The sequence below is a fragment of the Eptatretus burgeri genome, chromosome 14, assembly GCF_056783735.1.
Source record: "Eptatretus burgeri isolate ZD-2024b chromosome 14, Ebu_testis_v1, whole genome shotgun sequence".
Taxonomy (NCBI): Eukaryota; Metazoa; Chordata; class Myxini; order Myxiniformes; family Myxinidae; genus Eptatretus; species Eptatretus burgeri.
Window position 1 is genome coordinate 58,882,502 of NC_140974.1, and position 20,901 is coordinate 58,903,402.

The 20,901-nt window shown below is 45.2% G+C and overlaps 2 protein-coding genes across 13 annotated transcripts in view; one reads left to right on the forward strand and one right to left on the reverse strand.

The window, feature by feature from the left end:
- Positions 1 to 10,981, reverse strand: part of GATA4 (GATA binding protein 4) — a 41,982-nt gene extending 31,001 nt beyond the window's left edge. The window contains exon 1 of the mRNA XM_085855055.1: positions 10,429 to 10,981. Within this exon, the coding sequence (XP_085711181.1) occupies positions 10,429 to 10,981 (553 nt within the window). The remainder of the gene's footprint in view (positions 1 to 10,428) is intronic.
- The window catches only part of LOC147013330 (uncharacterized), a 51,089-nt gene continuing 39,689 nt past the window's right edge, over positions 9,502 to 20,901 (forward strand). For 3 of the 12 annotated variants that reach the window (XR_015051275.1, XR_015051268.1, XR_015051277.1), the window contains exons 1-2: positions 11,286 to 11,547; positions 14,609 to 14,749. Coding sequence is in view for 1 of the 12 variants with exons in the window: in XM_085855056.1 (XP_085711182.1) it covers positions 11,405 to 11,558; positions 14,609 to 14,749 (295 nt within the window). In the remaining 11 variants the exon portion in view is untranslated. The other 9 variants (XR_015051276.1, XR_015051274.1, XR_015051271.1 and 6 more) reach the window with 9 other exon arrangements.

Sequence of the window (20,901 nt, forward strand, 5' to 3'; positions counted from 1 at the left end):
TGTTCTCCCTCCTCGTACCACCAACGATGAATTTGATGGACCACCAGAGGGCCTCATCAATCTGCATCGGCGTTTCATAAAAAACTCTCATGACATAGCTGCGATGTCCATTACTGAAACATGTTGTGTAAAGAAAAGGAAACAGAAATAGATTTGTGTGCTCAGTATCTACCATTTCTACTCTTGCAGCACCGATAATTATCTCCACATTGTTGTTCAGTCTGCTGGGGAACGTTTTTGACCCAAGTCTTTCACTGACCAGCTGGCCAGGCCTGATGTTCGACGGGCACCGAATTGGACGGGCATTTGTAATTCGGTCGGGAGTGCTGGAGATAACTCACCGACTCATCGGGAATTAAACCGTGGGACCTTTTTTGTCCATCAGTGACAACCGTTGGCAGACGGATCCTTCAGCTTAACGTCCATCCGAGGGATGGGACGGCACACATATTGATGAGTCGCCCCGCTTGCGAAACACCAGGACGACGGTTTATAGCCGGGTCTGGATTCAAACTCAGGCTAGAAAGCTTAGAGGTGTGCACATAATTACCTCAAGACTCGGATAAGTGTGCACGCCAGCCCTCGTGCACCCAAGTATATACGGCCTATAAAACTGTCGAAGTAACTTCAATCGAGAAATTTATCGTAAAGATTTGAAAATTCATCTGTTTAACATGTGTAACTGTAATTGTTTTTGCTCTGCAGTTTGTGAAGGGGAGAGGCCCTAGGAAGTGAAGGGGATCATGATGGTCTTTTCTGACAATATATGCAACCTTAGTCTGAAGTCTTGTGTCAAGTATCATGCACCGATGCTACATAAAGGTACTTACTGTAGCCTGGGGATTAGGGGGGAGGAGGTTAGGAGGGCATACATAAATGTTGCTAGTTCCTCGTGAATTAAGTTTTAACATCATGGTCCAAGAAAGTTTAAATGAAAGACTTCACTGAAGAACCCCAACTTCAGAGTGAGGGACGTTTCGTAAGGGTCGTTCACATATTTAGTCTCGCCACCGCCATCACCACCCCTATCCCTCAAATATACAATTTGTAGATGTCTCTTCACATATCAATTCATCTTTTTTGAAATTACAAGGCAAATTAAAATGATGAAAACAAAACGACTCCATAAGGAACTGTTTGGCATTAAGATGTCAGCATCGACTCTCAAAAGCATCGAGCCATTACATCGTCCTTCATAGTTTACTTTTAAACCACCAAACTTGTGAGTAAACTTGTGTCTAATGTAGTTGATGAATATCCTGACATCACTTAAACCCACTTTTTCGTTCCAACTTTGGACCTTCAAATGTATATTTATCAATTCGGATTCTTCATGCATGACATAGCGGTGTGTGCCTGTTGAGGGTGTCTGCCTGTTGTCGTGCTTGCATCAGTGAGTGGCCACATGCTGCCTACAGGCGGTGCTTCGACTGCATTTTCTACAGGTGTGTCTCTCTTTGCTGTAAATTGCTGTGTCCTTCTTTTATTGCTTGCATTGTGTGGCTACAACTTCGGTTGCTGCCCTTTGCCCTTTATCCCCCGTCATTCTCTTTGTCTCTCGTTTCGTCCCGTCACCCTTGTGCTACCACTCCTCAAGCACCCATTTTGTCTCCATCCCTAACAGTGTGGGCCTCCAATATCTGAAGGTTCCTCCAGTATAACATGATATAACTTTACTTACAGGTTGCTGCTGCTTCTGTATTACTCATATTTTCAGCTGACCAGACACATTCCCCTCAAAATTGCATTTCCAATTGCTATGCATCTGTTTCTGCTGACTCTCTCTCTCTCTTCTCCTTCTCCTACCATATGCTTTGAAAAGCTCACCTCCTGCCCTGGTGATAGAATTACTACTTTAGTCAGAAATTCCATCCACCACAGTCCCCATTCTCTGGTTCCTTCATGTGGGGTACCTGTACCACAACCCCCCCCCCACCCCACGCTATCACCCACAGAGACTCCGTATTGTACGCCTTACTTCCTTCTTCTAACATGCACCTGTTGGCAACTACCAAACTCAAGTCTTTTCTTTGTATGTGGTCACTTCAAGTGCCTCTATTCCAGGTGGTCAGATGTCAGAATTGCGACACCCTCACCATTGGATTTGATGATGATCCTGCTAAGTTCTCTTGTTCCTCTTCAGCCTAATTTGGCTTCTCTTATCAATAAGTTTGCAATATTGGCTGCAGTCAGGGAGTGGCCCAAGTGCCGAAGAGTCTGGCAAACTTACACAGGCTAACTGGAAAATGTCTTTGATCAGCTAAATATTGCTTTATTGGACCGGTCCATCGTCTCCTCGGCACTTCATATTGATTCCTCCTGGGAATTATTTCACACCTGATTGTTCTCTCTGATGCGCAGATTCATTCAGTCCATATCCTGTGTTCTCGGCCTTGGTACAAGGAGGCTTCTGGCGAGGCAATTGTTTTCCAAACAGCTCGCAATTCTCGACTTTCACAGTAAACCCAAGTGAGGGAAACCTTAGGTCCCCAATAAGGACAGAATACAATGGCAAGCTCATATCAAAGCTGAAATCTCTGTCCTATTTATCTTCTGAGGCCTTCCCTGGTGTACGATTTCCTTCCACTCTCTACAAATCATTCAATAGCAGACTGTAAGTGTGACAGGGTTGAGTATTTGGACTCGGTATTTGCTTCCAAAGCAAGAGCCCCCCCCAACCTATCTCTTCCTGCACCCTTTTAGTCCTGCCTTATCAATTGCCACGTAGACATTTGAGGTTTCCTCCTGAGAATATAGGTTTCTGGGTGACCTTGACATCTCTCTGACTACAGACCCTGATCGCATCAGTACCGGTGTTCTCAAAACATGCTCAACTGAACTGACGTCTTTCTGTCCTTTTCAGCAAGACCTTCACTTTGGCCACCTCCTATCTGCTTGAAAGGTGGCAGACCATGCCATCCACAAGAAGGGTACAAAGACAGATCCACTCAACTACAGACCAGTCAGCTTGCTTCCAAAAAGAGCAAACAAATGGAATCTATAATTGTTGTCGACATCATCGTTCCCTTTATCCAATAGTCAAATCACCCGATCACCAGTTTGGTTTCTACCCCAGTCACTCAAGGCTGGACATGCTGCCTCTCCTCTCACAACAATGGATGGAAGCCCTGAGTCAAAACAAGAGGTCAGGGTTGTGTCTCTGGACATATTCCATGCCTTTGACAGTTTTGTAACTGGCCCTTCTTGCCAAGCTCTCTGGCTCTGACCTTCAAGGCTGTGTTTATGCCGGGTTGGACAACAACCTCCATACTTGTAAGCAGTTTGCAGTTCTTGATGGTTCCTTTTCAACGGCTCTCTGCCAGTGGAGGCTGGCACATTCCAAGGTTTTCATCGTCGATGTCTGTTCCATTACCGATTTTCAAATGACTCAGTATTATGTCGAATCGTTCTCACACCAGATACGGAGTGGCAGTGGCTGAATTCCTCACAGCACACCATTTAAAGTTCCAAAAGTGGTTCAACTCTCAGAACGTGACTTTTAATCCAGATTGGTATCATCTCCTCACAGTTTCTCACCATAAGGACCATCAGCCTGAGCTAACTACAGTATATACTTGTGTGATCGACGTCTGCAAGTTCAATCTCTTGAACTCCTGTGTCTCATCATAAGCTATGACTACTACTGGCATACCACATCGATCTCTAAGTTAGTCGCTAAAGCCCGGCACAAAATGGGCATCTGCACCAGGCAAAAGCAATTCCTTGGTTCTGCCGAACTCCTCATGGCTTACGAAGCGTTTGTTTGAAGCACAATGAAGTGTTGGACTTCCATGTGGGATGGTACACCTCCTGGAAGTTATGGAGGCCAAGGCTCCAAATAACTTCAGTATCGTCCATCGAAAGGCTGTTGCATAGGGCCTACAGCTTTGTCACTCTCGATCTTTGGCAGTCTTTCGATCTTTTTACGGTCTCATCCAGCCTTGCTCACCCTCTGCCCCGTCAAACGTCCATGGCTTCACTAGCGTTGTCAATCCTTCTAACACCCTCATTGTCAATCTTACAAAGTCCAGGCTTATTGCTCACCTGCATTCTTTTGTCTCTCCTGCCTGTAGAATTACCTCCCTGTGTCTGTCCAATCATGTTCCTCCATCTGCTGCTCGAAGGTTTCAGCTTCCCGCCATTTCTTATCGACTCCCATTTCCATTCGTCATTTTGTTTCGGTCCCACCAGATTCCTGCCACACACCTCCTCTTCTTGTTGTCGAGGATCAGCCGACCTGACTTTTGTTTCGGTCGAAACCCCCTCATCCTGCCATTTTGTTCCTCCAACTACGATGTCGTATTTTATTTCAAATCAACATCGCCGACAAAAAGCAAACGAATCAAGAATGTATCATTATCAGACAAATCAATATATAATTATATATATATATATATATTTTTAAATCCTGAACTTAATTTGACTTCCACCAAAATAGAGATCAAGTAAATTTTAATACTTTATCAAAATATCATTCAATGACCCAAATATAATTATTTCTCCCCAAAATAACAAATCGACGGCAAGTTTCTCCACAATCAATCGATGCTGAAGTTTATCCTCAGCACAAGCTAAGGAACTTGAACAAAAGCAAGACAGGTTTACGTTCATTCGCTCTGATGTTCATACCTTGTGGAGACATCAAGCATCGCGTGGTAACACCAGGTTGTTTTTTACAGTCTTGTTTTACATATCGTTTAATATAAAGCTTCATAAACTGCTCAGACGATGTTGTTTCTACTTCTTCTTTAGTGGCCCGATTATTCACACCTTGTTGGGTCGACCAGGGGGGGATGGTTCTGCCTAAAGTCTTTCTGTATCTCGTTGGCCAGGCCTGATGGTCAACTGTGTCAGGAATTTATAATTTGTTGAAGGTGCCGACGATAACTCGCCAACTCCTCATGAAGGACACCATGGGATATCTGACGTCCACCACCGACCGGTGCTAGGAGTCGGGTCCTCCGGCTTAACGTCCATTCGATAGACGACGCGCTCGATGTATCACCCACATGCGAAACACCAGGGTGACAGTTTATAGCTGTGTCGAGATTCAAACCCAGGCTAGACAGCTCAGAGGGGAGTGTGCATACCTTTAGGCTATCCCTGCTTTTTGTTTCAAGTAGAAGCGATGAAGCAAAACAATTGCCATACAAGTACATCGCAAAAAAAAAACATCAATAAGTTCGGTTGTACTTGTAAAACGACTGATCAGTAAGTCTGTGGTTTCACATCAAAGTGAAGTTAAAGATTTTTTTTTTTTTCAAATCGATGAAAACCGTTTTCATTTAAAGCTTCGCCGGCCTTTTTGAAACAATTGTAACCCATGCTAGTCCACGAACTTGCTGATCAAGACTCGTATGTGGTTTTTTTGTTGCAGGAAGAAGGTGGAAACCATTAATGTTCCACGGACGATCCATGCATTGAGAAAGGCTTTGTGGGAAGGTGGAAATCATTAACGTTCGATCAAATCACAATCCATTTTGGATACGGACAGCAATGGCAATCGAAGGATTGTGAGCTCGGTGATAGCAACGGGTGTAAATACCGATCCAGCAGTTTCATTCTCGTGCGACATCGTTGAGAACTCAAATGCCTTGTTCAATCCTTGCTGTCCAATTGGAGTTTCCACAATCATGTCAACTTGAAATGTTTCACTTTATAAGAAGAATGCACCAAAAAAAAAACAGTGATGTTGATTTGACTCCAAATGTCAACAATCTTAATCTATCTTGGTGTTTTGTTCATCCACTGTCCAAGCATTAGTCCCAGATTTCAAACAAAGATGCCTGTACCGTGTGCGAGGCTTTGCGAGCGAAGGAATAATGAGAATGGAACTTTGTAAATGAACAAACCGGTTAAAGAAATCCATTCGCATAAAAACTTCCAAAACGGATCACGGTCAAATACCGTATACCGACGGTAATTGAATAAAATGGAAATGATTCAAAGCAATTAGTGTATAGAAAGCAAGAAATAATGATACAAACTACCACTATCATGACTTCTTTCATGGCTCCAATTATTACCACCTTCTCGTGGGTTCGGACAGCGAAAGACTTTGGTCAAATTTTATCACGAACTGGTTGGCCAGGCCTGATGTTCGGCTGAAGGTGATTTGGGATGGAATTTGGAATTTGTTTAGGATACTGGAGTTAACTCGTCTACTCTTCGAAAAAGACACCGCTAGCAGATGGGACGCCCGGTTTCACGTCTATCCGAGGCACGGCACACACTTCGATGCCTCACCCTGCCGAAAGAACACCGGGCCGAGAGTAGCTGGATCAGGATTCGAAACTTGGCTGCACAGCTCAAAGGGAGATGCACGACCTCAGCACCATCCTATCCTATCGGACAGAAACTAATTAATTATAGAGAGGCGTCATTATTTTAAAATTAAATCTAAAGTGACTATTTGGTCTTACATTGTCGCGTGTGTTACATCACAGCAATCCATATTGGTTTTAAAAAAATTAAAAAATTAATAAGAGTTAATTTGTTCGTTGAACTGGAGAGCTTTAAACTTAACTTAAACTATTGTCTTTGAAATGCCCACACCACCCACTCACCTCCTCGCCTGTTAATTTGTTTGTTGCTCATTCTGAAATTTGAAGTTGATTTTCAGGGATCTCTTTTCAAATAAATCCAAAAGGTAGGTAAGGTAGAGATAAACCTGCTCTAACCATGGCCTCATTTGTGCGTGACATTGTCATCGTGTGGCGTTATGCTATCTGGAATGAATCCGTACTCGAGGGGGACTTCAGCACGTGCAGCCGTATTAAATATTCCCGTTACACAAGACACTGTGGGAAGAGGAAGAGAGTGAAGTTGTGCAAAGGAAGTCTTCTGTCCGACGAAAAAGCTACGTCAGACGTACAGGTATGAGGAGAGCAACAGCCGCGTCACCACACCAGTCTTGCGTTCATTTAAAATAAAACATTTAGTGATATATTTTTGCAGGTCACCTTTATGGTCAGAGCTATGGCATTTCAAGACCGAGCTCGGTAATGCTCAAGATCCGAGCTCATGCGTGCTCAAGGTCCGAGCTTATGCATGCTCGAGGACCCAGCTCGGGCTTGCTCATGTTCCAAGCTCGGGCTTGCTCATGTTCCAAGCTTGTGCGTGCGTGCTCGAGGTCTGAGCTTATGCATGTTCGAGGACCCAGCTCGGGCTTGCTCGAGGTCCAAGCTGGTGCATGCTCGAGGTTCAAGCTAGTACGTGCTCGAGAACCCTGCTCAGGCGTGCTCAGACGTGCTTGAGGTCTCAGGCATGCTCAGGCGTGTTTGAGGACCGAGCTCAGGTGTGCTCGAGGTCCAAACTCGGGTGTGCTCGAGATCCAAGCTTAGGTGTGCTCGAGGTCCAAGCTCACGCGTGCACATGAACCGAGCTTGGGTGTGCTTGCGGTTCGAGCTTGTGCGAGCTCAAGGACCCAGCTCAGACGTGCTTGAGGACCTCATCTTAAAAATGATGGACGTGCAAGAGGACTGAGCTCAGGCGTTCTCGAGGGCCGAACTTGTGCATGCTCAAAAGTATAGGTACTATGCCGTGAAAGTTTATTTTACCCATTCCTTGGACTGAAGCTTTTCTTTGTCACTGCCCTGGCTGAACGTGCTGTACCCGGGAGGCCAAAAAAAAAAAAAAAACAGCGCGTGGCCTTGTGCTAAAATGATAAACTGCCAAGGTCAAATAAATTTTAATAAAAATAAAAAAATACATTTATATCAAACATTGCACTTGGAGGCCGAGCGGGGACGAAGAAAGGAGAAAGGTGGGGAATGGGTGAACGAGGTCACGTGAGAGCAGGTTAAACGGTGTGTCGTATCGATGTTCAAAGAAAGAGAAATTGATCTGATTGTGTACCTACATCACTGATGGGATGGCCTAAAGGTATGCAGACTCACCTCGAAGCTGTCTATCCTGGGTTTGAATCACGACGTGCAAGGCGAGGCATCAATATGCATGCCGTCCATCAGATAGATGTTAAACTGGAAGGTCCATCTGCCAGCATTGGTAGTTGGTATACGTTGAAGTCTTTTGAAGTCTGGGTGACTGATCTCAAGCTCCTCCACGAGCACCTTGAACGAATTACAAACTTCTGCACAGCCAGGCCTGACCGGCCGGTTCGTAAAAGACTAGGGCCAAAAACTTTCCCCGGTTAGCCGCACAAGAAGGTGGGAACAATTGGGGCCATTGAGGTAGTCGCCTTCTTGGTAGCTAAACTACTGTATATCACTCGTCCTAAATATGATGGTCACCAATGAGTTCCTCCAAGCTCTCGCCTCTCGAATGCAAAGTCGTTTATATCAATAAATACACTTCTTGTACCTTTATGTGATTAACCCTTTAAAGTGAAGGATTTTTATGTTTCATGAAACAATTTCCTTGGAGAGCTCCCTTGGCATGGAATGCAATATGGCGGTGGAGCGAGGGGGGTTGAAGAGTGCATGGTCACCGACTAGTCCTTGGCCTAACACAAGAAGTAGAGAAAAACGAGAAATGATAATGTGGAAAATTATTGTGTTTTTAATAACTGGTTGAAATTGTAAAAAATATTTATTAGTTCAAAGGTAGTGAAAGGCCCAGGTAGACGAAAAACTCGAGACACGGAATCGGTCGTTGTTCCTGGACCTCGAACCGGGTGATGGAGTTTGCAGCACAATGTGAGGACGATGAGGAAAGGGACGTGTCGAGAGGGCAAGAGAGATGAAGTGTCTGAGTAGCAGGAAAATAAAAACAAAACGAATTCCGCCAAAAACGTACCATTGTAAAGCGGAGAGCTGGAAAAATTATACAATGCCGGAGAGAATGGGTGCGTTTCCTGCCAAACACGCCACGACTGTGTTTTCGCTACCCCTAGACCCCCTCGGCCCCCCTTGGTTCACAAAACACCCGATGGCCCCTCTCTTCCATTAGCCCCCTTGGTCCACAAAACACCCGATGGCCCCTCTCTTCTGTTAGCCCCCTCGGTCCACAAAACACCTGATGGCCCCTCTCTTCTGTTAGCCCCCTTGGTCCACAAAACACCCGATGGCCCCTCTCTTCTGTTAGCCCCCTTGGTCCACAAAACACCCAATGGCCCCTCTCTTCTGTTAGCCCCCTCAGTCCACAAAACACCCGATGGCCCCTCTCTTCTGTTAGCCCCCTTGGTCCACAAAACACCCGATGGCCCCTCTCTTCTCTTAGCCCCCTTGGTCTACAAAACACCCGATGGCCCCTCTCTTCCGTTAGCCCCCTTGGTCCACTAAATTCCTAATGGCTCCTCGGTCCTCTTAGCCCCCTTGGTTCGCAAAACACCAGACGGCCCCTCGGTCCTTTTTAGACCCCTCGGTCCTGACCCGGGCGGTTCGGACGTCGACATGAAATGCGCGTCGTGTGGACCCCTCTTGAGACCCAATCAAAACGAATGATTTCAGAGGGTGATGGGATCGCTCGGGGGGGGGCAGCCCTTTGAACAGCGGACGCAGTGTTGTCTCAATAAACGGGCGTCGTTTTTGGAAGTGGGGGGACGGGGGTTAGAGGTCTATCCGTGCCGCTCACGTCCCAAAAGTAAACGAACTGCGGGAAACATAAAGACGTCTCGCAAAAGGTGAGTGATGAACCTCGGGGAGGGGTCGTGGGGATGTCGGACTCGCAGCGTGTTTTGGATCCGAAGGTTCCTTAACTGTTTGTAAGGAACGGTGGAGATTCCCACCATGACACCCCCAAACCATGATTACACATCATTAGGAGAGTTTAAAAGTCTCAATATGGTGAAGGGTCGTGACCCGAGACTTAATTGTTTAATGAAACCAGTTGGGGTCAGGGTTTGGTTTGGTTTAATTAGGATTGAGGTTTGGGGGGTTTTGTCGTTAAAATACCCCCCACCCCTACCCACACCCCGTTATTTCGTACTCGTACACAGTGCCGGGTCTAGTCGGGCAAGACGTGCTCTTTTTCAAGGTTCTCTGGTTGCAAGACGTTTGTAAAGGCCACATTAAAATCCCGCACATCGGGTAAACTGATTGGAATCCTTGGAATGAATAATTTAACAAGATTGGTGTCGATGTTGGAAATGAGAATTTGACACTCACAAACAATTTATTATTAACAACAACATCAACAACAACAACAACAACAACAACAACAACAACAACAACAACAACAAATTGTCAATCATCACGGCGTGATGGGTTTAAACAACGGAGCACGAAACTTTTAAATAGATGAGTCACAGTCGTCAGTCAGTGGTATTAATAGTTAACGGGTTAACCAACCAGGCCATGGCGCTGGTTGCATCGTGCTGGACCCCGACGGTACATCCGGTAATTACGGGTCACCGGGCGATTCAAACGGTTCCATTCTGCCGCGAACTACACACATTTCATCACGGAGTTTAAAAAATCGGTTTCGTTAACTCATCAACTCGTCCTAACCGACCGGTAAAACACTTACCGAGGCTGGGCCGGCGGGCGGTCAGAGGGTTGGGGCGAGCGTGCAGACCGGGTACGAGAGAGCCATCCATGCCGGCAGAGGTGGACCAGGCGGCGGCCACCTCGGGGGTCATGTACGCGGCGGTGTACGGACTGGTGTACGTGCCGTTGAGGGAGATGGACAGCGAGTTGGCGTACTGGGCGTGCGGGGACGAGGCGCCGGCGCTCAGAGGACCACCGAACGCCGCCTCCCGACCAGAGATGCCGGCGATAGCACCCGGACCCGAGGGGTACGAGAAGCGAGGAGAGATGGCCTGGTGTCCGGCGTAAGTCCCGACGTCCGTCGCTCCGGTTTGCGACCAGACTCCGTGTCCGTTGGACGAGGCTCCGTGCTGGGAAGCGCCTCCGGCCTGCAGGTACGGCAGCGGCGGCAACACCTGAGCCACTCGAGTGGTGGGCACGTAGACGGGCGCGCTGGGCGGCGCCGGGCCGTGCATGAAGGACACCGGGGGCTCGTGGTGCGCGTAACAGCCCGGAGGAGCGTTATTGGCGCTCATGGAGATTCCCTGGTACATGTCGCCTGGGAGCACGAGCGACGGACCCACGACGGGAAGACACGACCGCAGGACGAGACCCGTCACCGGTAAAAAAAAAAAAGGGAGGGGATCTTTGTCCGGGTGTGAGGTGAGAAGAGTTTCCCCGCGATTCGTGGAACGAGGGACACGACGAGAGCAGCGGAGTGTGTGAGGTAAACTGTTCGTTTTAACTCGCCAGCTCCGCCAATGGAGAACCGCCCCGAGGGGGTTGACTCATTGCGAGGATCGACGGGTCTTTTAGAGAGGGGTGGGAGGGACGTGAGGGGGGAGGGGTGAGGTGGGGGTGAGGAGCGTCTCGCACCGATCAATCCCCACACAATGGGCGGCGCAATTAATCTGATTGCGTTCGGTCATCAAAAGGTTTATCTGTTTCCGGATCATCGCAAATAGCACGAGTTCGCCATGACGCCGCCAGCAGGGAGTTTCGGGCAAAGCGAGCGTGAGTCATCATCGGGCGCCGAACGGGGACCAATCCCCAGCATCAGCGTCTTGGAGACCGATGGTGGTGGTGTTGGCGGGCGGCGATCCGTGACCTGCACGGGAAGGTTCGCAGCGCGTACGTTAAAATGGTGCACCGAGACCGGCCGCCCCGCACGGTCCGTGCTCGCACACGTCCCCCCACCACATCACCCCCAATCCCTCAACCCCCCCCCCCAAGGCTCTCCCGGCGCCTCTCTGTGTTGGACGTCCCACTCCATGACCGCCTTTGATAACGCTAATAGGACGTTTTCCCGACACGACGGCACCGTGGAACCGGCGCGGAGTCCATGGAGGGCAAGCCGGGGATCCTGTTCAGCAGTGGAAAACCGCCGGTTCGTTGTCCGGATCAAAGCGTCCAACTTCGCCCCCGACCCCCGATCACGATCGGTGTTACTCGTTTCATGAGTGCAAACGCACTCGGACGGACAATTTAATGGAATTCCCCAATAAGAGTGAATTTCTAAACGGACGCTTATCTGGGACTCCACGCCCTGAGACCGGGCGCCTGGCTTCCATCCCCAGGGCGCCTGGACCTCGGCGCTTAATTTAAACAGCATTGTCCAACGCAAACAAGTTAACGGGCTCTGGAGTGCGCGACGCTGCGCAGTGTTCGGGGCTCCGAGCACGTTACGCACATCCACGGCGATTCCACGCACGATCCACGCACACCGATCTCCGAGGAACCGGGGGTGGGGCAAGTCGTCCCCTCCTCCCCGCACTCGCCGAGGGACCCCACACGACCGGCCCTCCAGCGAGGGTCCACGAACGCTCGGCGCGGTGCTTGCGCTCCAGCATCGCCCGGTAGGAAATAAATAATAATACCCCGATCCCGAACCCCCTCCTCTCCCCCCGGCGCGATTTTCCGCTCGTTACGTCTAAACGCCCCTCTTGGCACTTAGCGAGGGGGCGACTGGCGGGCAGGGCGAGGCGAGACGAGGCGGCGGCGAGGCCGGGGCGCGGCGCGACTGATGGATGGCGCGACCTGCTCTGCTCCGCGTCACGCCGAGACAGATGGACCGGCGCCCCCAGATCGCTGCTGATCTGCACCAAAGGTCCATCTCGCCCGCGAATCCTCCCTCGAACGATTCAAACCTGCAGTCCCGCGCCAATCCAGCTCCAGTCCCACGCCAGTCCAGTGCCAGTCCCACGTCAGTCCCACCTGCGTTCGTACTACTCACGGACGTATTCACATTGTGCACCCTTTGGATAACACGGGGAAGTATTCGAATCCCGCAATGGTTTACTCCCCGAGCCGTAATTACACATTTCCCCAAAGACCTCGCCTGGACCGCACTGGACCCGAACCGTGAAGATCTTTCAAAGCGCGGACGTTTTGTTCTGCATTTACCAAATCCCTTTATAAACCATTCTTGTGATGTTTTATGATTTACAGAATCCTTGTCTGTCTGTCTGTCTTGTCTGCCTTGCTTGTTCGTGTTCGACATGTTGGTGCTGAGTTTGCACACTTACCTGTGAGTGGTCTCGTCTGGGTTCAATTCCTGGCCCAAGTATATTAAACGGTCCCATTGGTGTTTCGCATGCAGAGTGTTGCATCACAAAGTGCACTGTCCCTCGAATACATGTTAAGCTGGATGTTCCATCTGCTGACATGAATAGTAGACGTTAAAGATCCCAAAGTGCACAAGAACAGTAGGCGAGTCATCGCTGGCACCATTAACAAATGACTAACTTCTGCCCAAATCAACCTTCTATATTAGCCTGGTGGTGCCTTAACGGTTAGGGTGGCTGGCTTAAGATCTTTGTGTCTTGAGTTGAAGCCCCCATCATTCTGTTGAATTGACACCAGGTGGGTTGAGTCAGCTTGTCATCCTTCCGAGGTCGGCAAAATAAGTGCCAGTGTGCTGGTAATAGGGGGCACTGCATCAGTGGCATAGTTGTGCCCCCAGAGAATGATGCAACGAAGCAGCCACAGGCTGCATACTAATAAATAAATAAAACACCTATCCGATGGTTCCTGGTCAGCCGATTCGTGAAATACAAAAACGTTTCCTGGAGGACCCCCACCCAAGAAGTCATCCTAGTTGTTGTCATAGTAGTAGTAGTAGTAGTAGTAGTATATATCATGTTTGCTCGACCTGGTTTAAATATGTCCACCACTTCAACTTGATATACCATGATTTTGATTAAAATGTGTTAAAGTGGTAAACGAATTGCTTTTAATTTCCTCGAGGCGATCATAATTGCTTATTATCCATCTCTGTCTGTCTGTCTGTCTGTCCCTCCACCACATCTCGTGAGATTGTGAATTAAACGTCGTTTTGTCGTTATTTAATTTTAACCTCTTTCTTCTTCTTCTTCTTCTTTCGGCTGCTCCCGTTAGGGGTCGCCACAGCGGATCATCCATTATGATCCGCATAGTGATTTGGCACATGTTTTACGCCGGATGCCCTTCCTGACGCAACCCTGGTCACCTCTTACAACACAGGGATATGGTACACCTGTTTTAACCGGGGTATACACCAGCCCAGTATACTGGTACTCATTTCGCCGACCTCGGAAGGATGACAGGCTGAGTCAACCCCCTGGTGTATTAATTCAGTGGCTCAACGGGGCTTGAACTCAGGACCTCTTGGATCCCAAGCCGCTGCCCTAACCACTGCGCCAACACCAGGCTCTTTAATTTTAACCTCTTTATGCCTCTTAATTTAACCTCTTTATTATATTTGATATTAATCTTGATTTAATCTAACCTCTTGATTAAATTTGAACCTCAATATCGTTAATGACATCTTGCTTTGAATAACGGGAATAAAGGGGAGGTGAGTTCAGGGTTTTGTAGAGAAGGGTGAGAGAGTTGGAAGACGGGAGTTGACGCTTTGTGCGGAGGGGAATTTGAGGACTTTGGATGGGGAGGAGATTGAAGTTTTGTAGTTGTGGGAAGGGATTAAGGACTTCGAGTTGGAGGGAGAGAGTTGGGGATTTGGGGTGGGGGTGATTCAAGCAAGTCACTAATCTTTGCATAATATTGTTGAAGTTACATTTTACATGACGTGGAATTTCTGTGGGTACCTGCTGGAGTCCTAGTTGTTGTTATTATTATTATTATTATTATTATTATTACTTATTAACAGAGTATGTTTATTGTACCTGTGCTATTACCTGCAGTCGAACCTACAACACCTTATCGGCGGCAATTAGTGGCTCGAGATGCGCCGTTACGAGTAGTGATGCAGCTTTCAGGAGTGTGGACTCGCTCATGGATGCAATTCCTGCTTGCTGTTCGCCAAAGCACCATTATGGGTCATGGTCAGTACGTCACCTGCATCATGACGCTGAGATCCACAATTTCAATCAAGTGTGCAATGTGGTTATTCTACTCTTTTTATGAGATTAACAATCATATCATATTGTATTTGTGTAATATTGTTCTTATATAATATTGTATTTGTATAATGTATTTATATAATATTGCATTTGTTCAATATTGTAGTTATATAATTTTGTATTTACATAATATTCTATTTGTATAATTTTGTATTTGTATAATCTTGTAATTATATTATATTGTATTTGTATAATATTGCATTTGTATAATAATGTATTTATATAATATTGTATTTGTATAATACGTCATTTAATAATATTGTACTTGTATAATATTGCATTTTAATAATATTGTATTTATATAATATTGTGTTTTAATCATATTGTATTTATATAATATTGTATTTGTAAAATAATGTATTTATAAAGTTATATTATTTTATAATATTTATCATAATTATATTATTATTGTAATTATTTTATAATATTGTATTTGTACAATAATGTATTTATATAAAATTATATTGATATACAAAACATATATATAATAATTGTTATATTGTAGTTTTTATAATAATGTATTTATATAATATTGTAATATAATTATATAATATCGTATTTGTTTAATATTGTATTTATATAATGTTGTATTTGTATAATATTGTATTTGTACAATATTTCATTTAATAGTATTGTATTTATGTAATATTGTATTTGTATGATATTTCATAATATTGTTCTTGTGTAATATTGTATTTATATAATATTGTATTCATATAATATTGTATTTTCATTATATTGTATTTCTATAATATTGTATTTTATCATGTTGTATTTATATAATATTGTATTTATATAATATTGTATTTGTAAAATAATGTATTTATATTATTATATAACATTAATAATAATTATATTATTATGTAATTATTTTATAATATTGTATTTGTATAATAATGTATTTTTTATTATTTACAATACATATATATATATTATATTTAATCATTGTTATTATATATTGTAGTTTTTTATAATCATGTATTTATAATATTGTAATTATATAATATCGTATTTCTATAATATTGTAAATATATAATATTGTATTTATATAATATTTTACTTGTATTATAATGTGTTTATATAATATTGTATTCCTGAACACTGCATACATACATATAAATGTATTTCAATGTGTATAATATTATATATGCAGATGTTAAATTACCTGTAACATGGACACATTGTTCCTTTTACCTGCAAAACCACATATACACACCCATATATCTATCTCTCTCACTCACACACACACTCACACACACACACACACACACACACACACACACACACACACACACACCCACACACACACACACACACACACACACACACACACACACACGCGCGCTAACGGAGGTGGAAACTTTGAGATCTGGTAGATTTCCGTTCTACATCCTGAAACCCACGGACGTGTGGAGATAACAGCCAACAACAGCATCTTGCACGCACACGAGTGCGCGTGCACACACACGCACACGCACACGCACACACACGACAGTATTATAAAACAAAACTGGATGCAAGCATTATACATATGCGTATACGTATGTGATTATAAAAGCGCAATTTATCATTGCATAAGAATATTCGCACGACAGTATGAGTGAAACGCGGTGAATATAAAGAATAACAGAACCAGAACAGCACGTACTGAAGCTCACCTGGATCAGGAGTAACAGTTCTTCAACCCCCCCACCCCCCACCTTTCCACCCCACAGATCCTCTTTGGCCCTGATTTCTTTATGACTTGAAAAAATTTTGGTACATCATGGGTGATGAAGATTGTGATCAAGTTTCATCGAAATTGTGTATGTGGTTTCGGAGAAGAGAGCAAATACCTATTTTGAGGGGGGGGTCAACCCCCCCCCCGTAGACCCGCCTAATGGGCGCAGATTTTGATGCGGTAAATAAATCTTCATTCGGCATCAGATATGAAGCTTGTGGCCAAGTTTCATCAAAATCGTGTGTTTGGTGCAAGCGATAACGACTGAAGTGTTTACAGACTGATTGACTCACTCACTCACTCACTTACCCATGGACACTGCTCGATCGCATAAGCTCACCTGGCTGAAGTCCAGGTGAGCTTATAATTACTGTAGAGTATTATAGATTGTTTTGTTTTGTGTTCGTTGTTTGGGAAATCGATATGTCTGAGACTATACTCTATTCTGTACGTACGATAACTTTGTTTTCAGAAACCAAAACCAGATCCACTAACGAAGGATGGGCAACAACTGGGAACCCATTCTGAAACATTAATTTGTTCCGGATCAAAATTGTGACTCGATTGAGAACCCAGAAAACAGAGACTACAGAGACCCCTGTAAAACAAGACCCCAACAAACCGAGGCCTCAACAAAGTGAGTCTCCACCCCCCCTTTTTTCCTCCCCCGTGAAGCAAAACCCCAACAAACCGAGACCCCCACGAAACAAGACTCCAAGAAACCGAAACCCCCACAAAATAAGACCCCACCAAAGGACGACCCCCAACAAACCAAGACCACAACAAACCGAGATCCCAACAAACTCAGATCTCCACTAAACAAGACCCCGAAAAACCAAGACCCCTGCAAAACAAGACCCAAACAAACCAAGACCGCCATGAGTCCCATTGCTTCGTGCATGGTCTGTTATATAAACATTCACATCGCTCAATGTAAGTTTACCCTTCGGTTACTCTGCTTTCATTCATTGGAATGAAAGAGAGAAAAAACCTGTGATACAACCGTGGAATGAGTTAAAGGTGCATTGAACCCCTGATACAACCACTGAATCAGTTGATTGAATAGTTGATACAACCACTGAATGAGGTAACGTGCATGGAACCACAATGCAACCACTGAATGAGTTATTTGAACCCCCGATGCAATAACGGAATGAGCTTAAGGTGCATTGAATATTGGATACAACCACAGAATTAGTTATTTGAACCCCCGATACAACAACTGAATGAGATGAAGGATCATTGAACCCCCGGTACAACAACTGAATGAGTTAATTGAACCCCTGATACAACTGCAAAATGAATTAAAATGCGCATTGAATCCCCAATACAACTGAGGAATGAGTGAAATGCACAATGAATCCCAGATAAAACCATTGAATGAGTTAATTAAACCCCAATACAATCGTGGAATTCATAAACTCAGGAACATTGAACCCCTCTCCGAATACAATCACTGAATAAGTTATTGAACCCTGAGTACAACCACGGAATGAGTTAAAGCAAACTTTCACGATGTCGTATAGCAATTGTCACTTTTGAAAAATTTAATCAACAGATGGCGAATATTTTTGACGAGTCCGTGGGTAGCGTGTCAGTTTGTGCTGCTCTGTTGCATATTTTGTACAAGTACACCATTAATGTCAAACTTTTCACTCTTTGTGTCAAAGAAGGAAGCTTGAGAGTGCAGAAATATGTTTGTATTATGATTATGGTGTGGGAGTGGAGGAACTTTGGTTGTATCAAATTTAAACCTAAAACAAGCTCTGGTATGATAACACGAATGTGGATTAAAATCTCCGAACACGTTTCTAAGTACAGGTGTATTATCTTGAATAAAGAACACCAGGAAAGCTTCAAATGCTCTGAAAAATATTTTTGGGGGCATCTATTGTCAGCATTTTGCATATGTAGTTTGTGGATGTCTCTTTTCCATGAATATGAAGAAATAAGTTTCATATTTGTATCAACCAAAATCAATTTACTGACAATCAGTTGCTCACATGACAACTATGAAAATAATGTAGTCTTGCACCACCTCCTTTCTGGTCTTGCACCCTCTGCTCTTTCCATGTTTTGTCCCCCCCCCCACCCCAAGTTTCTTCTGCAGGGTACACGCACACATTATCAACCCCAATCTGGTGAAACTACCAAAATCCAGGATCACTGCCCACCTCCGCTCATTCGCACATCTTTTTCCCCCACCTGTGGAACCAACTTCTACATCCTCTTTAATCTCATTCTTCCCTCCAGGTCTTCAAGACGTTCACAAAATCATGATCTTGTCTACCCCCGTTAACCCACTCCCCTACCTCCTTCCGAATTTTCCACTTTTTCCTTCCTGAGAGTTTGCTTCTCTGTCCATCTTGTCCACCTCACGCATCCTATCCGACCCCTCATTCCTCCCCGTATCCCTTATTTACCCAGGTCTCTCTCTATTGTATATATGTATAGAAAGAGCCGTGCATGCGTCAGTGCGTGCGAGTGTCCTGATTCCACCCATTGGTTGGAAAGTTCGCCAGACTCCACCCACTGCGATGTGAAGTCAAAGATTTCTTCGGAGCTGTCATATTCACAATCATCGTAATTTTTCCCTTCATTGTAAAATGATCAAAACGACAGTAAAAATAATTTTGAGCTGATCAGCATCACGAGCCTTGTGAAATTCGGCCTCAGCGATTGAGGGAGCGTTTTGTTGTTTATACACGGTTTGTTTGAAGTGGGGAGGGGATTTATGCCTTAGGGTTGGGAGGGGGTGAGGGCTTGGGGATGAGTGGGGGGGGAGAGCAAAGATGGGACAGAGTTTGAAGGGGGAGGTTGAGGCTTTGGGGATGGGGAGGACTTTGGGTGGGAGTGGGGGAGGGTTGAGGAGTTGTCATAATTGCACGTGTAAGTTTACCCTTTACCCACAGTAAAAATGTAATTGTTGTGTGTGTGTGTGTGTGTGTGTGTGTGTGTGTGTGTGTGTGTGTGTGTGTGTGTGTGTGTGTGTGTGTGTGTGTGTGTGTGTGTGTGTGTGTGTGTGTGTACATCCCCAATATTGCTCATGGGTGTAATTCAAATGTTGTTCGTGATGTCCATATGTAAACACCGCCCGGACACATCCGGAGACAAACACTGTCCAAACATGACCACCATCCGGATATGTAGAGAGAACAGAGAGACAACAGAGATAACAGAGATGGAGAAGTGTGGGAGGAGAGTGCTTCACTGTATTGGGAAGGTGGTAGAGCAACGATGGGACAGGGAGATATATATATATATATATATATATATATATATATATATATATATATATATATATATATATATATATATATATATATATATACACTTTATGAACCACACACACACACACACACACACACACACACACACACACACACACACACACACACACACACACACACACACCTGATATCGGCAACAACCCAAAAACTTGAGTAGCTTTCACCATAAAACATCGTTGCGTTTATACAGAAATTTCAGGGATATGTTCACAAACATTATTATTTATAAAGAGCTGCGTGTGACAGATGGCACAAAAATTGGGCTCAGTAATTTACAAACACGTTAATATGGCAAACGGCTTGGAAATTGGGTATTATTTCAAAACAACTCACTCAGGGTGACGGAGCACGAACCACTCGCTCAGGGTGACGGAGCACGAACCACTCGCTCAGGGTGACAGAGCACGATCCACTCACTCAGGGTGATGGAGCATGAACCACTCACTCAGGGTGATGGAGCACGAACCACTCACTCAGGGTGATGGAGCACGAACCACTCACTCAGGGTGATGGAGTACGAACCACTTACTCATGATGACGGAGCATGAACCACTTGCTCAGAATGATGGAGCGCAAACCACTCGCTCAGGATGATTGAGCACGAACCACTTGCTCAGCATGATGGAGCATGAGCCACTCACTCAGGATGACGGAGCACGAACCACTTGCTCAGGGTGACGGAGCACGAACCACTTGCTCAGGATGACGGAGCACGAACCACTCACTCAGGATAACGGAGCACAAACCACTTGCTTAGGATGACGGAGCATGAACCACTCGCTCAGGGTGACAGGGCATGAGCCACTTGCTCTGAATGATGTGGCGGGCAAAAGTGTCCGCAGTGAGTGAAGGATTCACTCAGAAGGATGTAGCACGTACCGCTATCGACTGTAAGGTGTTCGGCAAGTGTCTTAAGCACTCGTGCAAGTACACCAATTAAGTGGTTGATAAGGAATGGTTGGCCAGGCTATCGCTGCATATCATATTGGATCCCTTTAACTTTCAAGCCGGTCTTCGCCGCACACGCAGCATTTAATGAAATATCATGAAATTCATTCAAATAA